The 26,878-nt window shown below is 35.9% G+C and overlaps 1 protein-coding gene across 1 annotated transcript in view; it reads right to left on the bottom strand.

The window, feature by feature from the left end:
* LOC308687925 (adhesion G protein-coupled receptor E3-like) overlaps window positions 1-26,878 on the bottom strand; it is a gene marked incomplete at both ends in the record, with an annotated part of 206,293 nt that overhangs the window by 151,612 nt on the left and 27,803 nt on the right. The window contains 8 exons of the mRNA XM_081360745.1: window positions 7,562-7,724; window positions 7,801-7,892; window positions 7,977-8,043; window positions 8,254-8,486; window positions 10,396-10,510; window positions 11,112-11,203; window positions 11,279-11,437; window positions 11,550-11,731. Of these exons, the coding sequence (XP_081216871.1) occupies window positions 7,562-7,724; window positions 7,801-7,892; window positions 7,977-8,043; window positions 8,254-8,486; window positions 10,396-10,510; window positions 11,112-11,203; window positions 11,279-11,437; window positions 11,550-11,731 (1,103 nt within the window). The remainder of the gene's footprint in view (window positions 1-7,561; window positions 7,725-7,800; window positions 7,893-7,976; window positions 8,044-8,253; window positions 8,487-10,395; window positions 10,511-11,111; window positions 11,204-11,278; window positions 11,438-11,549; window positions 11,732-26,878) is intronic.

The raw sequence follows: 26,878 nt of genomic DNA, 5'->3' as shown, positions 1-26,878 counted from the left end.
TGACAGAGAGTGATGTTATTAATGGAGTGTGAATGGAGTCCCAAATGTCTAGCGTTAGACACTATTTCTTGACCGCAACCTGAGAGAATCAATCTACTAGCACTTTAATCTTAGTTCGTTTTCTTAATAAGATTTGCACCAGTTCAACCAGAATTAGGAGATATTGTGTACTTGCGTTTAGATGCTCCTGAGCGCGTGCGTTCCCTGTGACGAAGTTGCTGGAGAGGGAATCTCTTCGCCGCTGATTGGCTGGCAGTCGGTCGATGATGCGTTCTAAGGGACAGCACTCGATGGTGAGTGGTTGGTTGGCTTTGCCGGGTGGCGCTTCGTTCGCGGGATTTCCTGGATTGCGGGTTGCTATGCAACGGAGTTTCCTCTGAGTCTGGAGCGACTCTGAGAGGGGTTTCTTTGAAGAAGTTCAACGAAGGATCTTACGGAAGAGTTGATGAGTTTTGAGTGAGCTCTTGGTGGTTTGAAGAGTATGTAAGCATACACGCTGGACGATGGAAAGGTCAGCAAGAGCAAAAGTCACTGCAAAAGCGAGGCACAAGGCAGGCAAAAAGCAAGGCAAAAAGCAACTCATAGCTGCTTGTCATTGGGTTATAAGCGTGTCCATCTGACCCGTCCTTCCTAGTGCGACAGCCAATCAGATATTGTCTTGGGCGGGACCTACGCCCCGTTCTCCGGTTCTTGCATGTAATTAGCGTAAAGTCCACATGATCACGTGTGCCCAAACTCCTGAGAGTTTAGTTAAACACTTTAATAAGTAAACTTAATAGTTTAAATATGGTGCATCCTACACACATCTACTTTATATCAACATTCTAGAAATCATTTACCCATCAAGTAGGTACCAAAATACATATACTTCCCATAGTGGAGGTGGAACTAAATAAGGATTTCGCTGTGATAAGTGTTTAACACACAAGATTAACTTCAGTAATATACAGCATACATACTACAGAGAATACACATGTATGAGGCAACTTCTGGTGATTAGTTCCTATAACTGAGGTAGAAAACCTTACAAATAGGCTGTAATGAAAGTTAAACACACAGAAAGAACTCCACAGGTTACATAAAATATACATGATACTTAAGATATATGTGAGGTAAATACTGGTGATCAATTCAGCTTATTGGAAGCAATTTTGAGATCGTTGTTTGTATTAAACCACAAGTGGGTTAATTTCAGTCTATTGGTTTTGGAGACAAAAGTCTCTGGAATTTACAACTGCAGAAAGGGGGGTGTCCCCTGGTTTAGGGTTTGTGGTGATTCTGGGCCATAAGAATGCTTTAGCATCCTTCGTTTCCTGATAAGGCTGTGGATTTATGCATTGGGGTCACCACAGGGTTCTTGGCCATTTGGTCTTAAGTTTGTAGAACAAAGAGGAATCTTTTCCTGCTGTCCTGGCATCGCTGGTTTGAGATTAGACACACACAACAAGGGAAAGGGGGGTGACATCTCCTTTAGCCATCTCGGCACCATGACTGTGTTTTATGACTTACTAATGATTCACTGGGGAATCGTTCCGAACTGTGGAATGTGGTGTTGGGTTAATATGAAATGGACTGTTCAAGGATAATCCTACAAAGTATACTCAAGCACTCTTGAATCAAAATCATTAGGTGTGTTAACTTCTCATTAGAGTTCACATTACTAGGAAAATATCAGGAAACCGATTGCTCTAAAAAAAGCAAGTAAAGTGAAATAGGAATAGTATGTGGTACTGACAAATGCTTAGTTAGTATAGTTCACTTACACAAGAGTTCCAGTAACTAAAAAATAACTGTAGAGAGTACTTGATAATTTACTTTAAATGAAATGTATTTGTCACCATGGTTGTGTTTTGCATGCTGAATGATGAAGTCTGTGTGAGTCAAGCATGATCAATTACAAGATTTTCACAAATATAGAGGGATTATATAAACCCAATTAACTGTTTCAGAAGGTGAGGCATAAATAGTAGGAACAAAATTATAAAAGATCACTAATTGACACGTTACATTATACACCATTCATATCTTCTCTCTCACACACAAATATATAAATGAGTGTGTGTGTGTGTGTGTGTGTGTGTGTGTGTGTGTGTGTGTGTGTGTGTATAGTATTACACAGCAAAATCCCCAGTGTTAAATTAACACTGAAAAGTGTGAATTATATAAACTCTGAGCAGAGTGTTAAATGAACACTGAAGCAGTGTTAAATTTAATGAGCTAATTAATTGATTAATTGAGTTATGATTGACCATTATTGAAGACACCTGATGTTAACAAACAGAATCACTGAAGCAGAAAATCACACATTGTAAGTTACCATTAAGGTGATGGGTGTTTGCTTTAGTTGGGCTCTTGACCATTATATGTTTACTTTAGATTTTGCTTGGCTGCTGTTAGTGAGTTATAACAGCCAGATGAACAAAGAAAAACAAAGTGATCTGATGATTATGTTATGGCAATCATCATTTGAACTTGATTAGCTTCACTGAACTCATTGAGATCCTTATTTCTGATGCAGATTTATGTTGTTGATTACAGCATAACCGAGATTACTGTTTGAAAAAAAAACAAAAAAAACTTTTTTTTAGGCACACACAGACATCAAGGTTAGGGCTGTGCGCAGGGGCGTCGGACTGGGGGGATAAAGGGTACCGAGTTCCCAGGGCCCGAGGCAGGGGGGGGCCCTTAGAAGTCAGTTTTCTATACATACATATACATGCACTAACATTTGTATAGCATTTATGTACAAATAAAAAAGTTCTTGTGCAAAACTAAACTTGTAGTTAGGCACCGGTTTGGTATAAAAAAGTCATTTTCATGCTGTGCAGGGCCCCACCACCCCTCTCGAATGAATGTAAATGGTACGACTCGCAGGTCAGGTGCTTCTGCTACGGACCCGCGGTGAATCAGTTGATGAGAGACAGGAGGAGCTGGAGTGAGCTGTGATAGGAACTAGGAAGACAGGGGAAGAGTCATGTTTTTCCTTAAGAAAGGAAAATAAGGGGCTCAAAAACGAAAAGAAAAGAAGATTAAAGAGAGAAAGGCAAATGAGGGCAAGCAGTTGCTCACTCAGTTTTTTTTTTTTAAGAAAGGTGAGCTCCAAATGCATCATCGAGCATTGACATTGTTTTAACATAAATATCTACTCCAGGTAGAATAGCATACATATGTTCGTACTCTGTTTGAATAATATACCAATACTTTATAGTATCACACAGGGATGCAAACAGCGCGCTTTTCGGCGCCTCGCGCTTTTTTCACGTCAGTTTGGGTGACAAAGTCATCTGAGGCCATTCCATAGCTTAATGTGAGGGACAGATGTCGTATTACATCATTAAAGTTTACGGAAACTCGTTTTCCCTCCTCTGCGGCTGTCAATCTCCATTCAGTAACAGCTAACTAACGATATTCAAACAGCGCGCGCGCCTCTGCCGGTTACAGCAGGATGCACGGTAAAACTCTCTCCAATATGATATATTAACATTATAATGCTTGATCTGTAGAGAAAAGGCTGTGGATTTGCATAAAATGACTTTATTTTGTTGGAGTTTGTTGCTGTTTTTAAACGACTCGCTACCGTGTGCCTGTTAGATCACAAACAGCACAAGGACTATGAATCGGCATCAAACGCACAATAACTGGAATTTAAAACTGAAGAAACAAATGATCAATAAACTGTTGGACGGATAAACACTAGGATTTGTGCGCTCGACATGTCTTCGCTTTGTGCCGTGAACTTTTAAATGCACACTTGCTGTGACTCCATGTCGCTTTGAGCACATCATTCTGCACCCGCGATGCGCATACGCGCTCTGTTTTGAAGCGTTTCATATTATCATGGTTTTGCGCACTGAAAGATTATTAAAAGCCTATATTTTTTTTATACCTAGCCTGCTCAATGCATTTAAAATAAGCATAATTTAATTGTGTATTATTTCTGTGTAGTGTAGCGTAGGCTATATAAATACACTTCTAAATTCTTGACATTAATATATAAATATAAAATTGAGAAATGTATGATTGCCTAATTGAATTTTATACTAATAGCTGTAAATAGCTGGTGTGTGGTGAGCGCACTGGCGCCGTTGTTCTGTGGCTGCCGTCGCATCATCCAAGTGGATGCTACACACTGGTGGTGGTTGAGGAGAGACCCCTGATATGATTGTAAAGCGCTTTGGGTGTACAGTAGTACATATGAAAGCGCTATATAAATGCCTCATTCTATTCTATTCTATTCTACTAATAGTACTAATAGCAATTTGTTTTTATTAACGTGTAGATTTGATAAAATTACTGTGCAGATTTTTTCAAGAATTACTTTTTGCTGCTGATTTATAGGCCTACACTCAATAAGTTTAATAAAAATACATAATAATACATTTATGTAATATTTAAAGGTGTTAACCGTAATCTTACACTGCAAAAATCAGATGTTTACATGAAAACACTGTATATTTCCCTCCGTTGTCAAAATCTAACACCCGCAAAAACACAGATCATTAGCGCCTATTTTACCGCATTGCTATGCAAATTAGCTCGCGCACGCTCTTACATTAAGTACAGAATTGTTCTCAGTTTAATGCACATCTTAATGATTGAAAATGACTAATTTTAAAAACGTAATTCAAAGACGGAATGTCTATTTTGGCGGTTAGTGTACCCTGTGATTCTATAGTCTGCATTTATTTTAAACAGACAAATAATCATCAATTAACTTGTACTTTTGACAATAAAACAAAAATATATTAATCAGAGTGTGGCTTATTTTGTTTACATTTTAAGTGTTTTTATGATAAAAATGCAATACCCCACCCATTGGTATCACTATGGTATTTGGTACGGGGGCCCAGCAAGATGGTTTGTACCCAGGGCCCAAAATTTGGTGCTACGCCCCTGGCTGTGCGATATATATCGTGAGATTGTTATGCGCATCTCGTCAGTAAAGCCGGTTCCTTGATTAGTAGTAAATCGCCTTCACCTGCTTTCAGATGGAGCGGCATTTAGGGCTGAGGAGATAATTAAGTGATTAATTTAGTGATGATTGAGCATTATTGAAGACTCCTGATGTTAACAAGCAGAATCACTGAAGAAGAAAATCACAAATTGTAAGTTACCATTAAGGTGATGGGTGTTTGCTTTAGTTGGGCTCTTGACCATTATACATTTACTTTAATATTTACTGTTGTTTGTCTGCTGTTATTGATTTATAACAGTTAAATGAACAAAGTAAAATGTTATCTTATAATGTTGGTTATGTTTTGACATAATCATGCTGTGATCTGAAAAAGGAAACTTATTGAGATAGTTTGGTTTAACTTGTTAGCAGCAGTTTAGTGATTCTTCAGCCTATGATTATCAGTACTTTACTTTTAATTCTAAATATTTAATAAACATTGTTCTGATCAAAAGACATTCAGATAAATTCATTTAAAACACAGACATCAATAATCAGCCTGTGAATCTCAACAATGGTGACAATAATAAAGCATGTTGCAGTGGCTGCCACCAATCACAACTCATTAATGGCTCCCATCATGCATTGCGGTATGAATAAATTATGATCTGAATTGTCTATGTAATTTACTTTTCCTAATTGAATATTCTGCTCGTCACCATTGTTGAGATGCATAGAGTGAATCTTGACATCTGTGTGTGCCTAAAAGAATGATTTTTTTTAAGCAACTTTTAAGAAATCCTTTATATTATATCAAAAATGCTGGGCATTTATGCAGATTCACTAACCAACAACATAAATCGAAGTCAGAAAGAAGGATTTTAATGAGTTCAGTGACCAAGTTCAAATGATGATTGTCATAATATAACCTACACCATCAGATCACTTTTTTTGTTTGTTTATCTGTCAGTTATAACTCAGATACAGCAGCCAAATAAAATCTGAAGTAAACATATAATGGTCTAGAGCCCAACTAAAGCAAACACCCATCACCTTAATGGTAACTTACAATTTGTGATTTTCTCCTTCAGTGATTCTGCTTGTTAACATCAGGTGTCTTCAATAATGGTCAATCATAAATCAATTAATCACTTAATTAGCTCATTAAATTTAACACTGCTTCAGTGTTCATTTAACACTCTGCTCAGAGTTTATATAATTCACACTTTTCAGTGTTAATTTAACACTGGGGATTTTGCTGTGTAATACTATACACACACACACACACACACACACACACACACACACACATATATATATATATATTTGTGTGTGAGAGAGAAAATATGAATGGTGTATAATGTAACTTGTGTCAATTAGTGATCTTTTATAATTTTGTTGCTACTATTTATGCCTCACCTTCTGAAACCGTTAATTGGGTTTATATAATCCCTCTATATTTGTGAAAATCTTGTAATTGATCATGCTTGACTCACACAGACTTCATCATTCAGCATGCAAAACACAACCATGGTGACAAATACATTTAATTTAAAGTAAATTATCAAGTACTCTCTACAGTTATTTTTTAGTTACTGGAACTCTTGTGTAAGTGAACTATACTAACTAAGCATTTGTCAGTACCACATACTATTCCTATTTCACTTTACTTGCTTTTTTTAGAGCAATCGGTTTCCTGATATTTTCCTAGTAATGTGAACTAATGAGAAGTTAACACAAATAATGATTTTGATTCAAGAGTGCTTGAGTATACTTGATTAACAAGTTTTCTATGTTATTATGTTGTGCCAACTAAACATTAATACACTACTTTACTTGGACATTTTAAGGCAATCGGTTTCCTCACTTTTTCTAGTAAAGTCAACGTATTACATTTTACAGTGTATGCATTCATAAATTATTAAGTCATATGTTAATTATTTAATGTATGTTTTGTAGATACAGTTATAAATAATTTACAATTGATTAGTTAATGATTAACTAATCATTTACAAAACATGACTATGCATTTCATAAATGTTTAATAAATTATGTTATTTTTCTTGTATGTTTTGCTCACATCAGGTGCACAGTGGTTAAAGACTCCATGTGTTTCAGAGGAGACAGCTGTCTATACCCTCACCAGTCAGCACTTACACTGCAGTACACACTACAGTGTTCAACACCTGTTATAGATGATGTGTAAACGCATGAATAAATCATTTACAACACTTTCTGCGTCCCCTAATCTAAAGTGTAAACTATTCATCACTTGTACATGTGTTACACATCATTCGTAGATTAACACTTCAAGAATCAATAAGGCATACGATCTACGAATGGTGTAACACATTTACAAGTGATGAATAGTTTACACTTTAGATTAGGGGATTTAGATTAGATTATTTAGATTTGAATAATTTTCACTCATTTGAATATTCTGTCACAAAATCACAATGGGTCACAATGTTGCTATCTAAATTTCTGACACTTGCTCATTTTAGCATTGCGTTACATGAAGGAAATGGAAGAATAGTAACAGATTAAACAACTGCCTCTGCCATTTCTTTATAAAAGTCATGGATTGCCTATAATAAGAAAACAACTGTAATAAACAACTGTAATAGTCTTTCATGGAATATGGTGGTAAATTGAGTGATATCTGACCTCATTATTGAGGACACAATAGACCAGGAAGATGAAGGTTCCCTGCTGGGAGTTCAAGATCAGGAAGAGGATCTCCAGCTCCTTACTGCCATTAGTGAAGAAACCCAGAATCCAGGAGCAACCAAGAACCACAAACTGAGCCAGTGTTTTAAATACCATAATCCTACAGAGAAAGAGTTCAAGTGTCTTTATTGACTATTTTTTGTTCTATTGAGTGTTTGAATCTGAATATTTGTTACTTGATTTGTTTCATCTGTGAAACTTCAGCATTCAGATTTTTGAGAGTTGAGCTCAGACTGATGATGATGTTGATGAAGAGAATCATGTTTAACTAAAAAGTAGAAAAATAATAATTAATCACCTTGTTTCCCCTTTAATATAAATTAAAATCATGAGAAATAAGAAATGTGCTTACTGCTAGTATGACACAAACAGGACCCAGAAAACTCCAGATAAAACCTTTATCCATTTTAATCCAGCAACTGTTTAGAGGAAACATAATATAAGAACTGAATGAATGTGTCAAAAATACTGTCTGGTGTTGACTTTTTTAGTCTTTTTAAATTTGTGCTTTTTCAATGTGTACATTTTTTATTTTTTTTTATCAGATAAGAAATGTCAAAAAAGCCCCAAGCTGCTTTATTTCCCTTTAATTCCAAAATCAAATTAACTTAAAAACAACAATAACTCACTGTTTGCTGCCGTATCCTTCAGGAAGCAGCCCGACAGACAAGGCCACCACAACCAGAGCAACCATATATCCAATCACACACAGGAATCCACTGCTAAGCACCTCCCTCTTTTTGGAGCTGATCTGTGATAGGTTCTTCACACAGATGAAGAGCAGCACAGCTTCAATGAACATCCACACAAAGCCGGAGAGAAAGAGGAAGTGCAGCACACCTGATATCACGGCACACAACACCTGGAGATCATGAGAGACGGTTATGATGATTCTCAGTGAGACTGTGCTGAGCTGTACACAGCAAAATCCCCAGTGTTAAATTAACACTCCTCAGTGTTTATATGTGTCCACACTACAGGGTGTTAAAAATTAACACTGAAGCAGTGTTGAAGTTAATGAGATAATTAAGTTAACACTGAAGCAGTGTTGAAGTTAATGCGATAATTAAGTGATTAATTAAGTGATGATTGGCCATTAGTGGTGACACCTGATGATAATAAGCAGACTCACTGAAGGAAAGAGAAACAAGAACAGAAAAAAGAGAAACACAAGAACTACTGACTTCGAGCCATTGTTGCACTTATTATTTTACCAGTTTGACTTTATTTCTGTCATACATCTACACACGGTCTTATTTAGATTTAACAGAAGTTTAGATGGTAATGTTTTATGGAATGTTTCGTTTCATGTCACCATTATGGTGGTTAGTGGTTGCTTTGGTTGGGCTCTTGACCCTTTACTTTGTAACATTAGTATTTCTCTGGCTGCTCCAACTCTGTGCTTACAGAGCATATGTGTTGTGGCAAGAGAAACTATGATTTGGGCTGTGTTTCCTGAAAACATTGCAAGCCTAATTTGATCGTACAGACCATATGTTGCAGTTGGTCTGCAATCAAGTTAAGTTTAAGATGCTTTTGGAAATTCAGCCCTGGTTATGTTTCTATGATGAAATTACTAGTGACCTGATTCAATGATGTCACCCAGCATTATGAACTGATTATCTATTAATTTTATTAATTTTTCACTACAGTACTTACTTCCAGCAATGTTTTAAAGATCTGAAAGATTTAAAATCACACACTGACATCAAGAATCTACATATGAATCTCAACAATGGTGACAATCAAACAAATGCTTAATGTTGCAGTGCATGATGGGAGCCACCAATCAGAATGCATCAATGGCTGACATCATGCATTGCAGCATGAATAAATTATGCAGCTGAATTGTCCTGTAATTTTCATTGTTTTTTCTGTTGGCTTTTATTTTGCTATTGTTTTGTTCTGATTTTAGTAGCTTGTTTTGTGATGTTCAGAGTTGATCTGTTTGTCACTAGTTTGTTTATTGTCACCATTGTTGAGATTCATATGCTGATTCTTGATGTCTGTGTGTTTAAACACAATAACTTCTTTGCTCAAAGTATTTTCAAAATTTTTGATATTGCTGTAGGATCTCAAACTGTAGAATCTCAGAGCTACAATCACCAATACTTCAAGACATCAAACATATAGTTAAAATTTAGACTCTGAATGACATCAGTGAATCAGGACACTACATGATGATAATTTTTTTATCATCAAAACATATTGTGAGCAGGTCATGTTTTCTCTTGCAGTAACAAATGTGCTTTATAAACACAGAGTTGTAGCAATCAGAGAAAAACTAATATTAAAAAATGAAAAGAGTCAAGAGCCCAACTAAAGCAAATACTGACCACCAAAATGGTAACTTGAAAAGAAAAATTCCATAAAATATTACTATCTAAACTTCTGTTGACTCTCAAGAACTTTTGTCGATGTATGACAGAAATTAAGTCAAACTGGTAATAATAAGTGCAATAATGTGTAATGACTCGAAGTCAGTTGTAGTTCTTGTGTTTCTCTTTTTTCTGTTATTGTTTTTTCTCTTTCCGTCAATGATTCTTATTAACATCAGGTGTCACCACTAATAGCCAATCATCACTTAATTAATCACTTAATTATCTCATTGACTTCAACACTGCTTCAGTGTTAACTTAATTATCTCATTAACTTCAACACTGCTTCAGTGTTAATTTTTAACACCCTGTAGTGTGGACACATATGAACACTGATGAGTGTTAATTTAACACTGGGGATTTTGCTGTGTAGGGCTCATTCATCATCCTCACCTGATGAGGGCGTATGAGGCTCAGGAACTGTTGTGTGAGCAGGAACAGAAGGTGAGCCAACAGAAGACTGATGCAGAGGTTGATTCGAGCCACATTATTCACTCCAGGGGTGCTTCTCAATTCTTATTTGTGCATCCTCGTTTCCTCTCCTCGCTTCCTTTCCTCGCGTCTCAGCTCCGCCCTCTGTAGGATGCGAGGGAAGGCTGCAAGGAAAAGACGCGAGGACGGAGGAATCGAATGAAAGCTTTTTTTATACATTGGAATCCTTGATCACTCGAGCGTCACTTCATTGCGTCATCAGCAGCGCTCAGAGGATCTGCCCTCATGTTGTTGAAATTTGTTTATTTAAGAAATTCATAATAAATAATAATAAAGAAAGATACCCTGTTGAAATATGTGAGGTGTGTGGTTTATATAAACTGCAAAAGTAAAGTATAAATCAAAATTATTGTGACCGATGTGAAGGGGGAGGAGAATTTAGACGTGCGTCACGTTTTAGTCGTTAAAACTCTTCCGCATAGGATCCACCTGTGTATCCTCGCTCATGACTCCTCTGGAAGCCTCCTAACTCCTCGATCCTCGACTCCTCACGGTGCAATTAGAGAATTGAGATGTCCTTCAAGATGGCTGAGCTCGATCGGTTTCCGGGTCATAGGATGGAGGACGGAGGAGAGAGGAGACGAGGAGGGATATTGAGAAGCACCCCAGGACTCCACTGACAAAGGGCAAAGGTCAACAGGGCCAAACTGAAGAACACCAGCCCCACGATCACACACACCAAATTCAACAGCTCCAGCAGTGAGTCGCTCTGAGAAAACATGTCAGAGTACATGAGTGCCAAATCTGTGCTGTTCCTCAATGCTCACTATAAATGTTCTCGTACCTCTGATGGGCGGCTGGTTTGCATGATGAGAGCGAATGTGGACAGATGAACACAGGAACACACAGTGTAGTTGCTGTTAGACTCTAAAACAGAACAACCATCTACAATCCACTCGCTGATATTCCAGTACACACAGGACAGGGAACCGTTGGGGTCAAACTCCGGCAGAAAGAAGAAAGAACATGCAGAAAATATAACAACACTGAATATTAGATGTTTTCAGATGTTCACCAGTTCTCAGGTTGGACAAAAACACATTTCAGTCTCTCACTCTGATGTGTTTGAGGGTGAAGTTGACTGGTTTGGTGAGTTTAGTGTTGGTGGTTTTGGGAAGAGTAGCTGATATCACAGTGGACATCATGGTTTTAATCGTGTCATTTGATGTGTTGAAGAAGTCTGGCTTCAGTAGATTCTCCATTGTGTTATAACTCATGAAAGCCACAGCAGCTGATCCTGTGTGACAGAAACAGAAGCTTACATGCAATACTACAACAATAATAACAATAATAACAACAATAAAAAATAAATAATTATAATATAAGCAAATGTAGCTTAGTGGTAACCCACATAGCAACATTATGACGTCCCAGATCCGGCCCACATCTGGCACACATGTGGAAAACTGATCTGGCCCACATATAGCGTGGAATGACAGCCCTTGGGCGGACCGCTCCTGTTTGCCAGATCTGGGCCACAAGCAGGCCATAGCAATACCACATGTCAGCCAAGAGCAAAGAAATAAATCAGAACTGGACCTTATCTGAGCCACAAAATCTGTGTATATTAAATATGGAGTCATCTCAGCCTTAACTCTTTTTGAGTACTTTTCCCACCCAACATGTTTATCTCACAGTGATCTCTCCATATGACCACAATGTGAGTTCACAGTGAGCTAAAAGTGTAACCGCACTGTGCACTCACTGTGTGCTCATATTATGGACACTAGGGCTGGGCGATTTAAATCGCGATATTGTTATGGCATCTCGTCAGTAAAGCCGGTTCCTTGATTAGTAGTAAATCACCATCACCTGCTTTCAGATGAAGCGGCATTTAGGGCTGAGGAGATAATTAAGTGATTAATTTAGTGATGATTGAGCATTATTGAAGACACCTGATGTTAACAAGCAGAATCACTGAAGAAGAAAATCACAAATTGTAAGTTACCATTAAGGTGATGGGTGTTTGCTTTAGTTGGGCTCTAGACCATTATATGTTTACTTTAATATTTACTGTTGTTTGTCTGCTGTTATTGATTTATAACAGTTACATGAACAAAGTAAAATGTTATGTTATAGTGTTGGTTATGTTTTGACATAATCATGCTGTGATCTGAAAAAGGAAACTTATTGAGATAGTTTGGTTTAACTTAGCAGCAGTTTAGTGATTCTTCAGCCTATGATATCAATACTTTACTTATAATTCAAAATATTTAATAAACATTATTCTGATCAATAGACATTCAGATAAATTCATTTAAAACACAGATATCAATAATCAGCCTGTGAATCTCAACAATGGTGACAATAATAAAGCATTTTGCAGTGGCTGCCACCAATCACAACTCATTAATGGCTCCCATCATGCATTGCGGTATGAATAAATTATGATCTGAATTGTCTATGTAATTTACTTTTCCTCATTGAATATTCTGCTCGTCACCATTGTTGAGATGCATAGACTGAATCTTGACATCTGTGTGTGCCTAAAAGAAAGATTTTTTTTTTTTTCAACTTTTAAGAAATCCTTTATATTATATAAAAAAAATTCTGGCCATTTATGCAGATTCACTAACCAACAACATAAATCGAAGTCAGAAAGAAGGATTTTAATGAGTTCAGTGATCAAGTTCAAATGATGATTGTCATAACATAATCAACATCATCAGATCACTTTATTCTTTGTTCAACTGGTGATTATAATTCAGAAACAACAGCCAAACAAAATCTAAAGTTAATAATATATGGGCCTAGAGCCCAACTACAGCAAACACTGACCTCTACAATGGTGACCAAACTCTTCAAACAAACTTCAACATGTAAACCTCTTAAACATAATTTCTAAACATCGAAACTTCCCGCTATAACTGTCTAAGAATGTTAGGGGGGATAATGTTCTATCAATGTCATCACTAAACATGTTTGAAATGTTTATAGAGAGTGTTATCCTACCTTTTAGGAGAACATTCTGGTTACAAAAATAAAATTAGCTACAGAAAATATTACAAGAATATAACATAATGCTCTCAATACATTCAAAGAACAATAACATTTCTAGCTGGGATGAGCTCATATTGTGGTCATAGTTTGAGCACACAGTGAGAGTGCTGTGAGGTTACACTTTTAGAACACTGTGAACTCAGATTGCAGACGGTGTGACCACATGGTCACATCACTGTGAGATCATAGTGTTGACTGGGTTTATTTTATTTTGCGACATAAACAAATGTTTACCATACCAATGTTTGGTATAATTTTTTTCAGCACAACATCACCTATATGAACAGACAATTAGTTTTTCACTTTGATGTACTGTATCAACATACTGGACCCAAAATCACACAAAAAATCAAAATCTTTTTTTTACTACAAAAAAAACACAAACATGCTCAATGAAGCATTTTAAAAGCATTAAAATGTAAACACAAGTTGTAAATGACAACATATATAGGTATAATTCAGATATTATCAAGCTACACTGTTAGCCCTTGCTGTAAAAAAAGGCGTAATTCAGACAGTATCATACCATTTTCCATTAAAACAGTAATATACCGTAGAAAATAAAACTAGCCTACAGGAATATACTGCAAATGAACAGTGCTCAAAATCGACACTCAGAGGCTGTTTTCCCAATCACACCCTATACCCTCATTCACTATTCCCTACATTAGTTCACTAATATAGTCCCCTTGACAAAGTGAATGAAAAGAAGAGAGTGAATTGAGACACTGATGAACACCTGATAAGCAGAATCACTGAAGGACAGAGAAACAAGAACAGAAAGAAGAGAAACACAAAAACTACAACTGACTTCCAGCAACACTGAGTGTGAAACCAGTTTACAAACCAGTTTACGATAATTTTTTAGAGTTATACGATTTATTATTTAGTTAATAATAAAGTTTGTTGTCACCATGATGGAGATCAGTATTTGCTTTAGTTGGTCTCTTGTCTCTTGACTTCTTACCATTCATCTCTCTCTGGCTGCTGTAACAGTGAGTTAATGTAACACATTTGTTATGGCAAGAAAAAGCCAAGAGAAGGATTATCAGTTTATTTTATTCTTTTGTGATGATGTCACAGTCATCTTGGACATGTCTGATTTTCAGATTTTTCCTGTGTATTTTCATTGAAGTTATGGGTATTTCATATTTAGCATAAATCTGTGTATCTACAAAATAAAATCAAAATTTCTGTAATCATGTCTTTTGAAAAATAACAATCATATAGTGCATTCAATTTTATTTTACTCTTGCTTGACTCAGACACACACAGATATCAACAATCAGCACATGAATCTCAACAATGGTGACAAGTTTCATGTCGCAATGCATGCTGGGTTCCAGGATAATATAAAACTCCCAGCATGCACTGCTGCATGAATAAAAAAATAAATAAAATATTGCCACCATTGTTGAGATTAAGGTGCTAAATTGTCATATCTCTGTGTTTCTAAAACATAGTGTAGCCTTTTTTTTGGTTTATGCATGATGTGTTAAAAAAATGAGTCATAGCAATTTATTGCTGTAGTTTCATAGTAGTGCTAATGTAACACTTTTGATCGAGGATAAAACTCTGACTGAATAAGAATTAATTCCTTAGTGAATGAACCAGCAATATGATGAATATGTCACCATAAGCACTACAACCACAATCATTCATAAACTGTGTGCGGACAAGTGTGACTTGCAAAAACACAGTAGCAAAAGAAGAATGAATGTTTTAGCATCAGCATCCCAACTAAAGCAAGCACTGATCTCTATAATGGTAACTTCAAACAAACATTTTCAATTAAACATCTTAATAACAACTTCTGTAGATGTATGACATAAATAAAGTCATACTGGTTAATAATAAGTGTAATGTGTAATGGCTGGAAGTCAGTTGTATTTCTTGTGTTTCTCTATTTTCTGTTCTAACAGCAGGTGTTCATCACTAATGCTCAACAATCACTTACATATTCTCTTAATTATCTCACTGCAACACTGTCTCAATGTTACTTTTACTCTTTGTAGTGTGGATTTCCCTGTGGGGTTGAAAGGGTTAACAGTGTAAGATAAAAAGTCACACCCACAAAATGTATTTTAACAGTAATAAACTGTAAGTTATAAAACAGGTTTATACTGACAACACTGTTGCTAGTAGTTTACTGTAAAATCTAGTTTTTTGGGTCACCATTTTGCAGAAGAGTAGAGCCTGTGCTTCAGTCCAGGAAAAGATCTACAAACATTGATGATTTGCTGCGTGTTGCTTTATTTAACAGACAGTGACTGTGTAGTTGCTGGTCCAGTGGAAATCTCTTTATGTTCAATAGTTTTTTTTTGTGGTCTCAAATGAAAGAAGTTCACAGTAATACTTTGCTCACATTATTAATGCATTATAAAATTTAATTAATACATTTAAATGACAGTTGGTCAATTTAAGGCAGTTGGTTTCTGCAAGTGTAATTAGTTAACTTGAATTAGAATTTAGTGCATTTTTACAGAAACAAACTAGATTACAGTAAAGAACTGTACAATTAACAGTATTTTACTGGCAACAGTGTTGCCAGTATTTTACTGTAAAAAAAAAACGGTAAGGTCTAACAGTGTATATATATATATATAAAAAAAAAAATTACAAAAAAAAAGCGGGTGTAGCCATAGCTTTGCCACTTTTTAAAACAGTTTTTGCACACAATTATACAGAGATCTATATTTAAGGCCTTGCATTCCCAGAGTATGAGGGTTCCCAAATAGTGCAAATACAACATAAAAAATGGTAAAATTTAGATAAAATCAAATACAGCAAAAAGCAGGTGTGGCAATAGGCGTTTTTTTCTTCTTTTCTTTTTGCTTAGAAACTCTACAAAACACTTCATGTACAATTACACATGCAGCTACATTACAGGGCTTTCATTCACTGAGTAAGAGGGGTTCCTAAAAAGTGCAAATATGCCATACAACAGGTAAAATGAACACAAAATCAAACTATACATACAACTATTTACAAAAATTATCAGGTGTTTTTTTTTTTTTTTTTTTTTCTTTCTGTGCCACTCCTCAAAACAGTTTCTGTCAACAATGAGACAGAGGGCTACACTGTTAACCCTTGCTGTAAAAAAAGGCCAAATTCTGACAATATCATACCGTTTTCCATTAAAACAGTAATATACCGTAGAAAACAAAACTAGCCAACAGGAATATACTGTGAATTAACAGCGCTCAACGTCGACACTCAGAGGCTGTTTTCTCAATCACACCCTATACCCTCATTCACTATTCCCTACATTAGTTCACTAATATAGTCCACTTGACAGAGTGAATGAAAAGACGTGAGTGAATTGAGAAACTGATGAACACCTGATAAGCAGAATCACTGAAGGACAGAGAAACAAGAACAGAAAAAAGAGAAACACAAAAACTACAATTGACTTCCAGCAACTCTGATTGTGAAAACAGTTTAACATTATTTCTTTCATACATGTATAAAAGTTCTTGTTGAGAATTAACAGAGATATAGTTAATAATAAAGTTTGTTGTCACCATGATGGAGATCAGTATTTGCTTTAGTTGGTCACTTGTCCCTTGACTACTTACCATTCGTCTCTCTCTGACTGTTGTAACAGTGAGTTTATAAAACACATTTGTTATGGCAAGAAAGAGTCAAGAGGAAGATGATCAGGTGTTTTTGGCTTTTGTGATAATGTCACAATCATCCTGGACATGTCTGATTCTCTGATCTTTTGTGTATTTATTCTTTGAATTTGAATATTTAGCATACATCTTTAAATCTACAACATAAAATCAATACTTATGTAATAAAGTCTTCTGAACAATATTGTATTCATATAGTGCATTAAAAACTCCTGCTTGATTCAGACACACACAGCCATCAACAATCAGCACATGAATCTCAACAATGGTGACAATCAAAAGTTTCATGTCGCAATGCATGCTGGGTTCCAGGATAATATAAAACTCCCAGCATGCACTGCTGCATGAATAAAAAAATATATATTGCCACCGTTGTTGAGATACATGTGCTAAATTGTGATATCTCTGTGTTTCTAAAAGACAGTGTAGCTCTGTTTCTCTGGTTATGCATGATGTGTTAACCTGTTAAGCTGCAACGCCACTTTTGAAAAATCCCCAGAAATGACATACCCAAACTTAAACAGATACAGTTCATGAACCCTTTGCACTAAAAGCACAAGTATGATCTCATTTGAAAGCTGACACCTGGCAGTTTATTGTAAATGTAGAATTAATTATTGTCATAATGAAAAAAATTGTTATAAATAGCTTCAAAGTTTTGTAAAGTTATTAGAAATTATTTTTTATGAAACATCCTCATGAAAATAAAATTGAAGTTGGCACTGGAGCAATCTAGAAATGCACTACAGCTAAAGCCACATGTCTAAACATTTTATGTTTAAAATCTGAAGATAATAAGTCCAAAACTCTGTATTTAGTTACATGTTTTTCAAGACCATGTCAGTTGACTTTATTTTGATTTGACGTTAAAGATGCTTCTGATGTTTATTGCCATCTTCTAACCATCTATCCAGTATATTGTCTCTATTGTTTTGTGGTGCAAACGAGCCCCATTCAGTCTCAGTCTCCCCCTGCACACATTAACACCTCTCCAGCCTGGTTATGGCTGTAAATATGCATTTCTTTTGTCTGCATTATAGTTACTAACGACTGGCTATTCATAGAGTTTCAATCCCTAATTTCTTTTATCAAAGTTCTTACTTAACATTTAAAAACTGGATCAAATGCCCTGCTTGAATAATGAAACATTTTAGTAAGCATATTTAGAAAAAAATATATAAAAGGATAACTGCAATATGTGGCAGGTGCACCTAGAGCTAGCTAGCATGTTAGCTTAGCACACCATCAATACACGACAATTTATGAGATTAAAACCATTTTTGTGCTTCAAACTTAATTTATAACGCAAGTAGAGTGTTTTAAATAATCTTCTGTGATATAATTTCGCTTCAGATTAAAAAATCAGACAGAAAATATATATTTTTTATTATTCTGCACAATGATAAAGTCTATATCGATTAGCAATACATTATAAATATAATCTATTATTATGGAAATACCTGACATTATTTGAAGAACACAGGTAAACCAAATATCATTTCAATCATGTTTATTGTCTTCAAAAAGTCTTTTTTTCTGCATGTAACAACGATCTCTGATAGCTTTGTGTGTGTTCGAGACTTCCTGGATTGTCACATGATCATGGTTCTTCTTCATGTTACATAAATGGACTATTATTGTGAATGTAGCGCCCTCAGGCTGTTGGTATGGATTGAAAACACAATACATCACAGTGTCCAGCGCTCATAATGATTACATCGACGCATTTGGGCATAAATTCAATAAATATTATTCCTGTCTATAGAAATCTGATGAAAACTTATGAAAATATATCAATATTTCTCCAAATCTACACATTTTTGAGCTAAAGCCCTGAGGGACGTTGTTTTGTGTATCGCTGTCATGACGACAGCACGGGAGTTTTTTATGAATGAAAGCGGCTGACGGTCATAATTCATATTAAAGGTATCGACTCATTTTTTCATTTCATAACTCCTGACACAAATTAAGACATAACTGTCACTATAAGTTTTTCAGAATACAATAGTGGTCAAATACTGAAACTTGAGTCTTATATCTTTTTAATGATGTATAGTTTGTCAATGTATAACATAGGGCTGGGCGATTTAAATCGCGATATTGTTATGCGCATCTCGTCAGTAAAGCCGGTTCCTTGATTAGTAGTAAATCGCCATCACCTGCTTTCAGATGAAGCGGCATTTAGGGCAGAGGAAATAATTAAGTGATTAATTGAGTGATGATTGAGCATTATTGAAGACACCTGATGATAACAAGCAGAATCACTGAAGGAGCAAATCACAAATTGTAAGTTACCATTAAGGTGATGGGTGTTTGCTTTAGTTGGGCTCTAGACCATTATATGATTACTTTAATATTGACTGTTGTTCGTCTGCTGTTATTGATTTATAACGGTTAACTGAACAAAGTAAAATGTTATCTTATAGTGTTGGCTACGTTTTGACATAATCATGCTGTGATCTGAAAAAGGAAACATATTGAGATAGTTTGGCTTAACTTGTTAGCAGCAGTTTTGGGATTCTTCAGCCTATGATTATCAGTACTTTAATTATAATTCAAATTTAATAAACATTGTTCTGATCAAAAAGACATTCAGATAAATTAATTTAAAACACAGACATCAATAATCAGCCTGTGAATCTCAACAATGGTGACAATAATAAAGCATGTTGCAGTGGCTGCCACCAATCACAACTCATTAATGGCTCCCATCATGCATTGTGTTATGAATAAATTATGATCTGAATTGTCTATGTAATTTACTTTTCCTCATTGAATATTCTGCTCCTCACCATTGTTGAGATGCATAAACTGAATTTTGACATCTGTGTGTGCCTAAAATAATGATTTTTTTTAAACATCTTTTAAGAAATCCTTTAAATTACATCAAAATATTCTGGCCATTTATTCAAATTCACAGTTATGCTGTAACCAACAACATAAATCGAAGTCAGAAAGAAGAATTTTAAAGAGTTCAGTGATCAAGTTCAAATGATGATTGTCATAATATAGCCAGCACCATCAGATAACTTTTTATTCTTTGTTCAACTGGCAGTTTTAACTCAGCTGCAACAGCCAAACAAAATTTAAAGTTCACTTAAAAGGGTCAGAGCCCAACTAAAGCAACTACCCATCACAATAATGGTAACTTACAATTTGCGATTTTCTTCTTCAGTGATTCTACTTGTTAACATCAGGTGTCTTCAATAATGCTCAATCATCACTAAATTAATCACTTAGTTATCTCATTAACTTAAACACTCTTGAGTGTGGACTCACACACTCCCAGGAGTGTTAATTTAACACTGGATGTTTCACTGTGTACAAAGAGCCGTAGTTAACTGACAAGCTGAGCCATATCGCATTAAATATCGCTGGCGATACGTCCGCGATATTGATGTGATTTGGCTCAGCTTGTCAGTTAACTACGGCTCTTTGTAGTAAATGCCGCTCCATCTGAAAGCAGGTGATGGTGATTTACTACTAATCAAGGAACCGGCTTTACTGATGAGATGCGCATAACAATATCGCGATTTAAATCGCCCAGCCCTAGTATAACATTAAATCTGATAGTAATTTTTAACTAAATAAAAAAAAAACGCTTCAGTGCGCCGACGCACTGGTGAAGCTTAACAGGTTAAAAAATTGAATCATTGTAATTTATTGTTATGGTTTCACAGTGGTGGTAATGTAACATTTTTAATTGAGGATGAATTCTTTAGTAAATGAACCGGCAATATGATGATTTTGTCATCATAATCATCAAAACCGCAATCATTCATAAACTGTGGGTGTACACAAGTGTGACTTGCAAAAACACAGCTGAAGCAGCAAAAGACAAACTAATGCTTTGGCATCAGCATCCCAACTAAAGCAAGCACTGATCTCTATAATGGTAACTTCAAACCAAACATTTTCAATTAAACATCTTAATAACAACTTCTGTAGATGTATGACATAAATAAAGTCATACTGGTTAATAATAAGTGTAATAATGTGTAATGGCTGGAGGTCATTTGTAGGTCTTGTGTTTCTCTATTTTCTGTTCTAACAGCAGGTGTTCATCACTAATGCTCAACAATCACTCACATATTCTCTTAATTATCTCACTGCAACACTGTCTCAATGTTACTTTTACTCTTTGTAGTGTGGATTTTCCTGTGGGGTTGAAAGGGTTAACAGTGTAAGATAAAAAGACACACCCACAAAATGTATTTTACAGTAATAAACTGTAAGTTAAAAAACAGGTATATACTGGCAACACTGTTGCCAGTAGTTTACTGTAAAATGTATTTTTTGGGTCACCATTGTGCAGAAGAGTAGAGCCTGTGCTTCAGTCCAGGAGAAGGTCTATAAACATTGATGATTTGCTGCATGTTGCTTTATTTAACAGGCGGTGGCTGTGTAGTTGCTGGTCCAGTGGAAATCTCTTTATTTACAAAAGTTTTGTCGTGTTTTCAACTGAAATAAGTTCACAGTAATACTTTGCTCACGCTGTTAATGCATTATAAATTTTAGTTAATACATTTAAATGACAGTTGGTCATTTTAAGGAAATCGGTTTCTGCAAGTGTAATTAGTTAACTCGAGTTTAGTGCATTTTTACAGTAAAGAACTGCACAATTAACAGTAAATTACTGGCAACAGTGTTGCCAGTATTTTACTGTAAAAAAACCCGGCAAGGTCTAACAGTGTACATCACAGGCCTTGCATTTCCATGGTGTGAGGTTCCTTTTCTTCTCCACTTGCTGGCAACGATGGCAGATCCTGCGGCCTTGTGTGGCTTTCTTTTTAACATCTGTAGCCACGTCAATGGTAACAGGAACATGGTCGATGCTCCTCTGGATGGCAGCTCCTGTCTTGTCCACTCCACACAGCTGGGACACCAGTTCTACAAGGAAGTTCTTGTATGTCATGTGCTGAGCCTGTTGTGTGTGGCTAATCTCACAGTGTAGGATGTTGGCATTTGTTGTAGCTATGTCCACAAAGTGCAGAAACATGGTACGGTACCAGCGAGCAGTTCTGCGATGGGTCGAGTAATACTGGAGAAGCTGGTCTGACAGGTCAACCCCTCCCATGTTCTTGTTGTAGGCAATGATGGGGGTAGGGCAGGGAATGTCTTTTACTGCCCAGTGTCCAACTCCACCCTTCACTCTCCTCTGGACAGCCTCACCAGAATACGCTGGATGGATTGTGGAGCACATCGACACCTCCCGTGTGTCCATCCACTTCACAAAGACCAGGGGGCCCTCTCTGATACATCTTACGCTACATTATACATCAAAACTGCCTCTCTCTAATGTTAGCCAAAAAGGAACAGTTTGGGGCTAGTATACACTGTTAGACCTTACCAGGTTTTTTTACAGTAAAATACTGGCAACACTGTTGCCAGTAATATACTGTTAAATGTACAGTTCTTTACTGTAATCTACAGTATGTTACTATAAAAATGCACTAAATTAAAACTCGAGTTAACTAATTTCACTTGCAGAAACTGACTGCCTTAAATTGACCAACTGTCATTTTGTATTAACTAAAATGTATAATGCATAAATAATGTGAGCGAAGTATTACTGTGAACTTCTTCCATTTGAAACCACTAAAAAACTATTGAACATAAAGAGATTTCCACTGGACCAGCAACTACACAGTCACCACCTGTTAAATAAAGCAACATGCAGCAAATCATCAATGTTTGTAGATCTTCTCCTGGACTGAAGCACAGGATCTACTCTTCTGCACAATGGTGACCCAAAAAATTTATTTTACAGTAAACTACTGGCAACAGTGTTGCCAGTATATACCTGTTTTATAACTTACAGTTTATTGCTGTTAAAATACATTTTGTGGGTGTGACTTTTTTTATCTTACACTGTTAACCCTTTCAACCCCACAGGAAAATCCACACTACAAAGAGTAAAAAGTAACACTGACGCAGTGTTACAGTGAGATAATTAAGGGAATATGTTGAATAATAAGTGAATAAGTGAAATAAGTGATTGCTGAGCATCAGTGATGAACACCTGCTGTTAACAAGCAGAATCACTGAAGGAAAGAGGAACACAAGAACAGAAAATAGAGAAACACAAGAACTACAACTGACTTCCAGCCATTACACATTATTACACTTATTATTAACCAGTATGACTTTATTTCTGTCATACATCTACAGAAGTTGTTATTGAGATGTTTAATTGAAAATGTTTGGTTTGAAGTTACCATTATAGAGATCAGTGTTTGCTTTAGTTGGGCTCCTGACCATTAACTTTATTATATCAGTTTTTTGTCCGACTGCTTTAATTGTGTGTTTATACAACACATTTGTTATGGCAAGAAAAAGTCAAGAGAAAGATGATAAGGTGTTTTGACTGTCCAGGATGATTATGTAATCATCACAACAGTCAGAACACCTTAACATCTTTCTCTTGACTTTTTCTTGCCATAACAAATGTGTTGTATAAACACACAGTTAAAGCAGTCAGAGAAAAAACTGATAATATAAAGTTAATGGTTCAAGAGCCCAACTAAAACAAACACTGATCTCCATCATGGTGATAATAACTTTATTATTTTCATAAAACATCAACTAAATATCTGTTAAAGGGGTGGTTGATTGTGATTTCAGTTTTTTCATATTAAAATAGTGTATAATTTTGCTGTTGGTGCATGAACATTATCTGCAAAGTTGCTGTGCTGAAAGTTTAATGTAAGCAGAGATATCGACTTTTAAAAATCAGGAAGTTTAATGCCTACAAAAACGACTCGAATGGGACTACAACGAGGTACTTCCCGGGTTTATACGTAACTAACCCATGCAAAAAAGGGGGCATGGCCATATTTCTGCGGCTTTGTCGAAGAGGAGGAGTTATAGTGGAGAGCTGTAGCCATGCTGTCGAAAGTGTGTTATTTTCACCCAGCTGCCAGGTCTTCTGTGTTCGGGCTTCATACGGACGTTGTAGTTCGTCAACAATGGCTAAAATTTATGTTTGATTATGTTCCTGAAAATTTCAATCGTAATAGCTCTCTGTGCTGCGCATTTTACGGAAGACAGCTTCCAGAATCTCCACGAATTCAATGCCAATGTATTTGCATACAATGAAATGTATTTGCATGTATAATTTCAGACGTAATGTTTTAGTTTTATCAAGGACGTAAACAAATGCCAGTGCTGGCTTTAGTAGCCACTTACACGTACAAACGCGTACAAACATTTTGAACCTGAATGTGTAATTATGCACTAATTTTGTAAATGTATTTTCCATGTATATTTTATGACGATCGATTTGATCAAGAACGTAAACCAATGCCAACGCTGTTTGTTTATAGCCAGTTAGTTCGATGCTATTTTGTGTGTATAAGACAAACGTGTATAAAGTTAAAAAAAATATATATGTAGCCTAATCGCAACAGCAAACTTCAAACTGCTGAAGTTAAAACAACAACTTTAAAAAACGGTATTACTCAGTCATTTATTCAGTTATATTAAATGTTTAATCAGGAGAAAACCGTATCTCAAAAGCTAACAAGCAGCAGTAGCATTTTCAAGTAACAGCATATAGAAATACATATATAATAATAGTAGATTAGAATAGAATAATAATAATAAAAAATGTACCATTCAGAAACGTTTTGTAAGAGCCGTGTTTGCTTTCTGGGTCTGATATTTACATTTGACCGGAGCACATGCAACTTTCGCCCGTAAAGGTAATGGGCGTGAAGTTTCCGGACAACATGCACTACGCAGTTTAGCCAATTTAGGGATGGGCGATATATCGCACGATATTGTTATGCGCATCTCATCAGTAAAGCCGGTTTCTTGATTAGTAGTAAATCGCCATCACCTGCTTTCAGATGGAGTGGCATTTACTACAAAGAGCCGTAGTTAACTGACAAGCTGAGCAATATCGCATTAATATCGCGGACGTATCGGCAGCAATAATTAATGCGATATGGCTCAGCTTGTCAGTTAACTACGGCTCTTTGTACACAGCAAAAACTCCAGTGTTAAATTAACACTCCTGGGAGTGTATGAGTCCATACTCAAGAGTGTTTAAGTTAATGAGATAATTAAATGATTAATTTAGTGATGATTGAACATTATTGAAGACACCTGATGTTAACAAGCAGAATCACTGAAGGAGAAAATCACAAATTGTTACCATTGTGGTGATGGGTGTTTGCTTTAGTTGGGCTCTTGACCATTAAATGTTTACTTTAGATTTTGTTTGGTTGTTGTATTTGAATTGTAACTGCCAGTTGAACAAAGAAAAAAGTTGTCTGATGATGTTCATTATATTATAACATTCATCATTTGAACTTGATTACTGAACTACTTCTTTCTGACTTCGATTTATGTTGTTGGTTAAAGCATAACTGTGAATCTGCATAAATGCTCAGAATTTTTGATATAATATAAAGAATTTCTTAAAAGTTGTTTTTAAAATAATCATTCTTTTAGGCACACACAGACGTCAAGATTCAGTCTATGCATCTCAACAATGGTGACGAGCAGAATATTCAATTAGGGAAAAGTAAATTGCATAGACAATTCAGATCATAATTTATTCATACCGCAATGCATGATGGGAGCCATTAATGAGTTGTGATTGGTGGCAGCCACTGCAACATGCTTTATTATTGTCACCATTGTTGAGATTCACAGGCTGATTATTAATGTCTGTGTTTTAAATGAAATAATCTGAACATCTATTGATAATAACAATGTTTATTAAATATTTTGAATTATAAGTAAAGTACTGATAATCATATGCTGAAGAATCACAAAACTGCTGCTAATGAGTTAAACCAAACCATCTCAATAAGTTTGCTTTTTCAGATCACAGCATGATTATGTCAAAACATAACCAACACTATCAGATCACATTTTACTTTGTTCATTTAACAGTTAAAAAGCAATAACAGCAGACAAACAACAGTAAAAATTAAAGTAAACATATAATGGTCAAGAGCCCAACTAAAGCAAACACCCATCACCTTAATGGTAACTTACAATTTGTGATTTTCTCCTTCAGTGATTCTGCTTGTTAACATCAGGTATTTTCAATAATGCTCAATAGTCACTTAATTAATCACTTAATTATCTCATTAACTTTAACACTCTTGAGTGTGGACTCATATACACTCCCAGCCCCAGGAGTGTTAATTAAACACCGCTTCATCTGAAAGCAGGTGATGGCGATTTACTAGTAATCAAGGAACCGGCTTAACTGATGAGATGCGCATAACAATATTGTGCGATATATCGCCCATCCCTAAGCCAATTACAACACACCGGCCCAACTAACCAATCTCAGCCCATTGCCTGTTTCCGAGGGAGTGTTTTCATAGAATCAGGAAGTCAATCGGTCGTTCAAATGACAGAGGAGAAAGCGGCTTACAATAAAGGTGAAATTTATGAAAAATAAGACTTAAAAAAAACAAAAAAACAAAACAAAGACATGTTATATTGCACCCCATAAACACAATCATGCAAAGAAAAAAAGCAGTAAACCACCCCTTTAATTCTCAACAATAGCTTTTGTACGAAAGAAATAATGTTAAACTGGTTTGTAAACTGTTTTCACACTCAGGGGCTGTTTACACCTGGCCACTTCATGCGTTTTCTCAGATCGGATAGCTATCCAATCGTGAAAATACCAGGTGTAAATGCCCTCCGAAACGCATTCGAGACGGATTTGAATCCGATCGCTCAAACCACTTCAGGAGGAGGTCTGGGCCGCATCCCAGACG

The sequence above is a fragment of the Scardinius erythrophthalmus genome (genome assembly GCF_964197995.2).
Source record: "Scardinius erythrophthalmus genome assembly, chromosome: 3".
NCBI classification, from domain to species: domain Eukaryota; kingdom Metazoa; phylum Chordata; class Actinopteri; order Cypriniformes; family Leuciscidae; genus Scardinius; species Scardinius erythrophthalmus.
The sequence above is the reverse complement of the archived record's forward strand: the minus strand, read 5'-3'. Positions and strand labels throughout refer to the sequence as shown.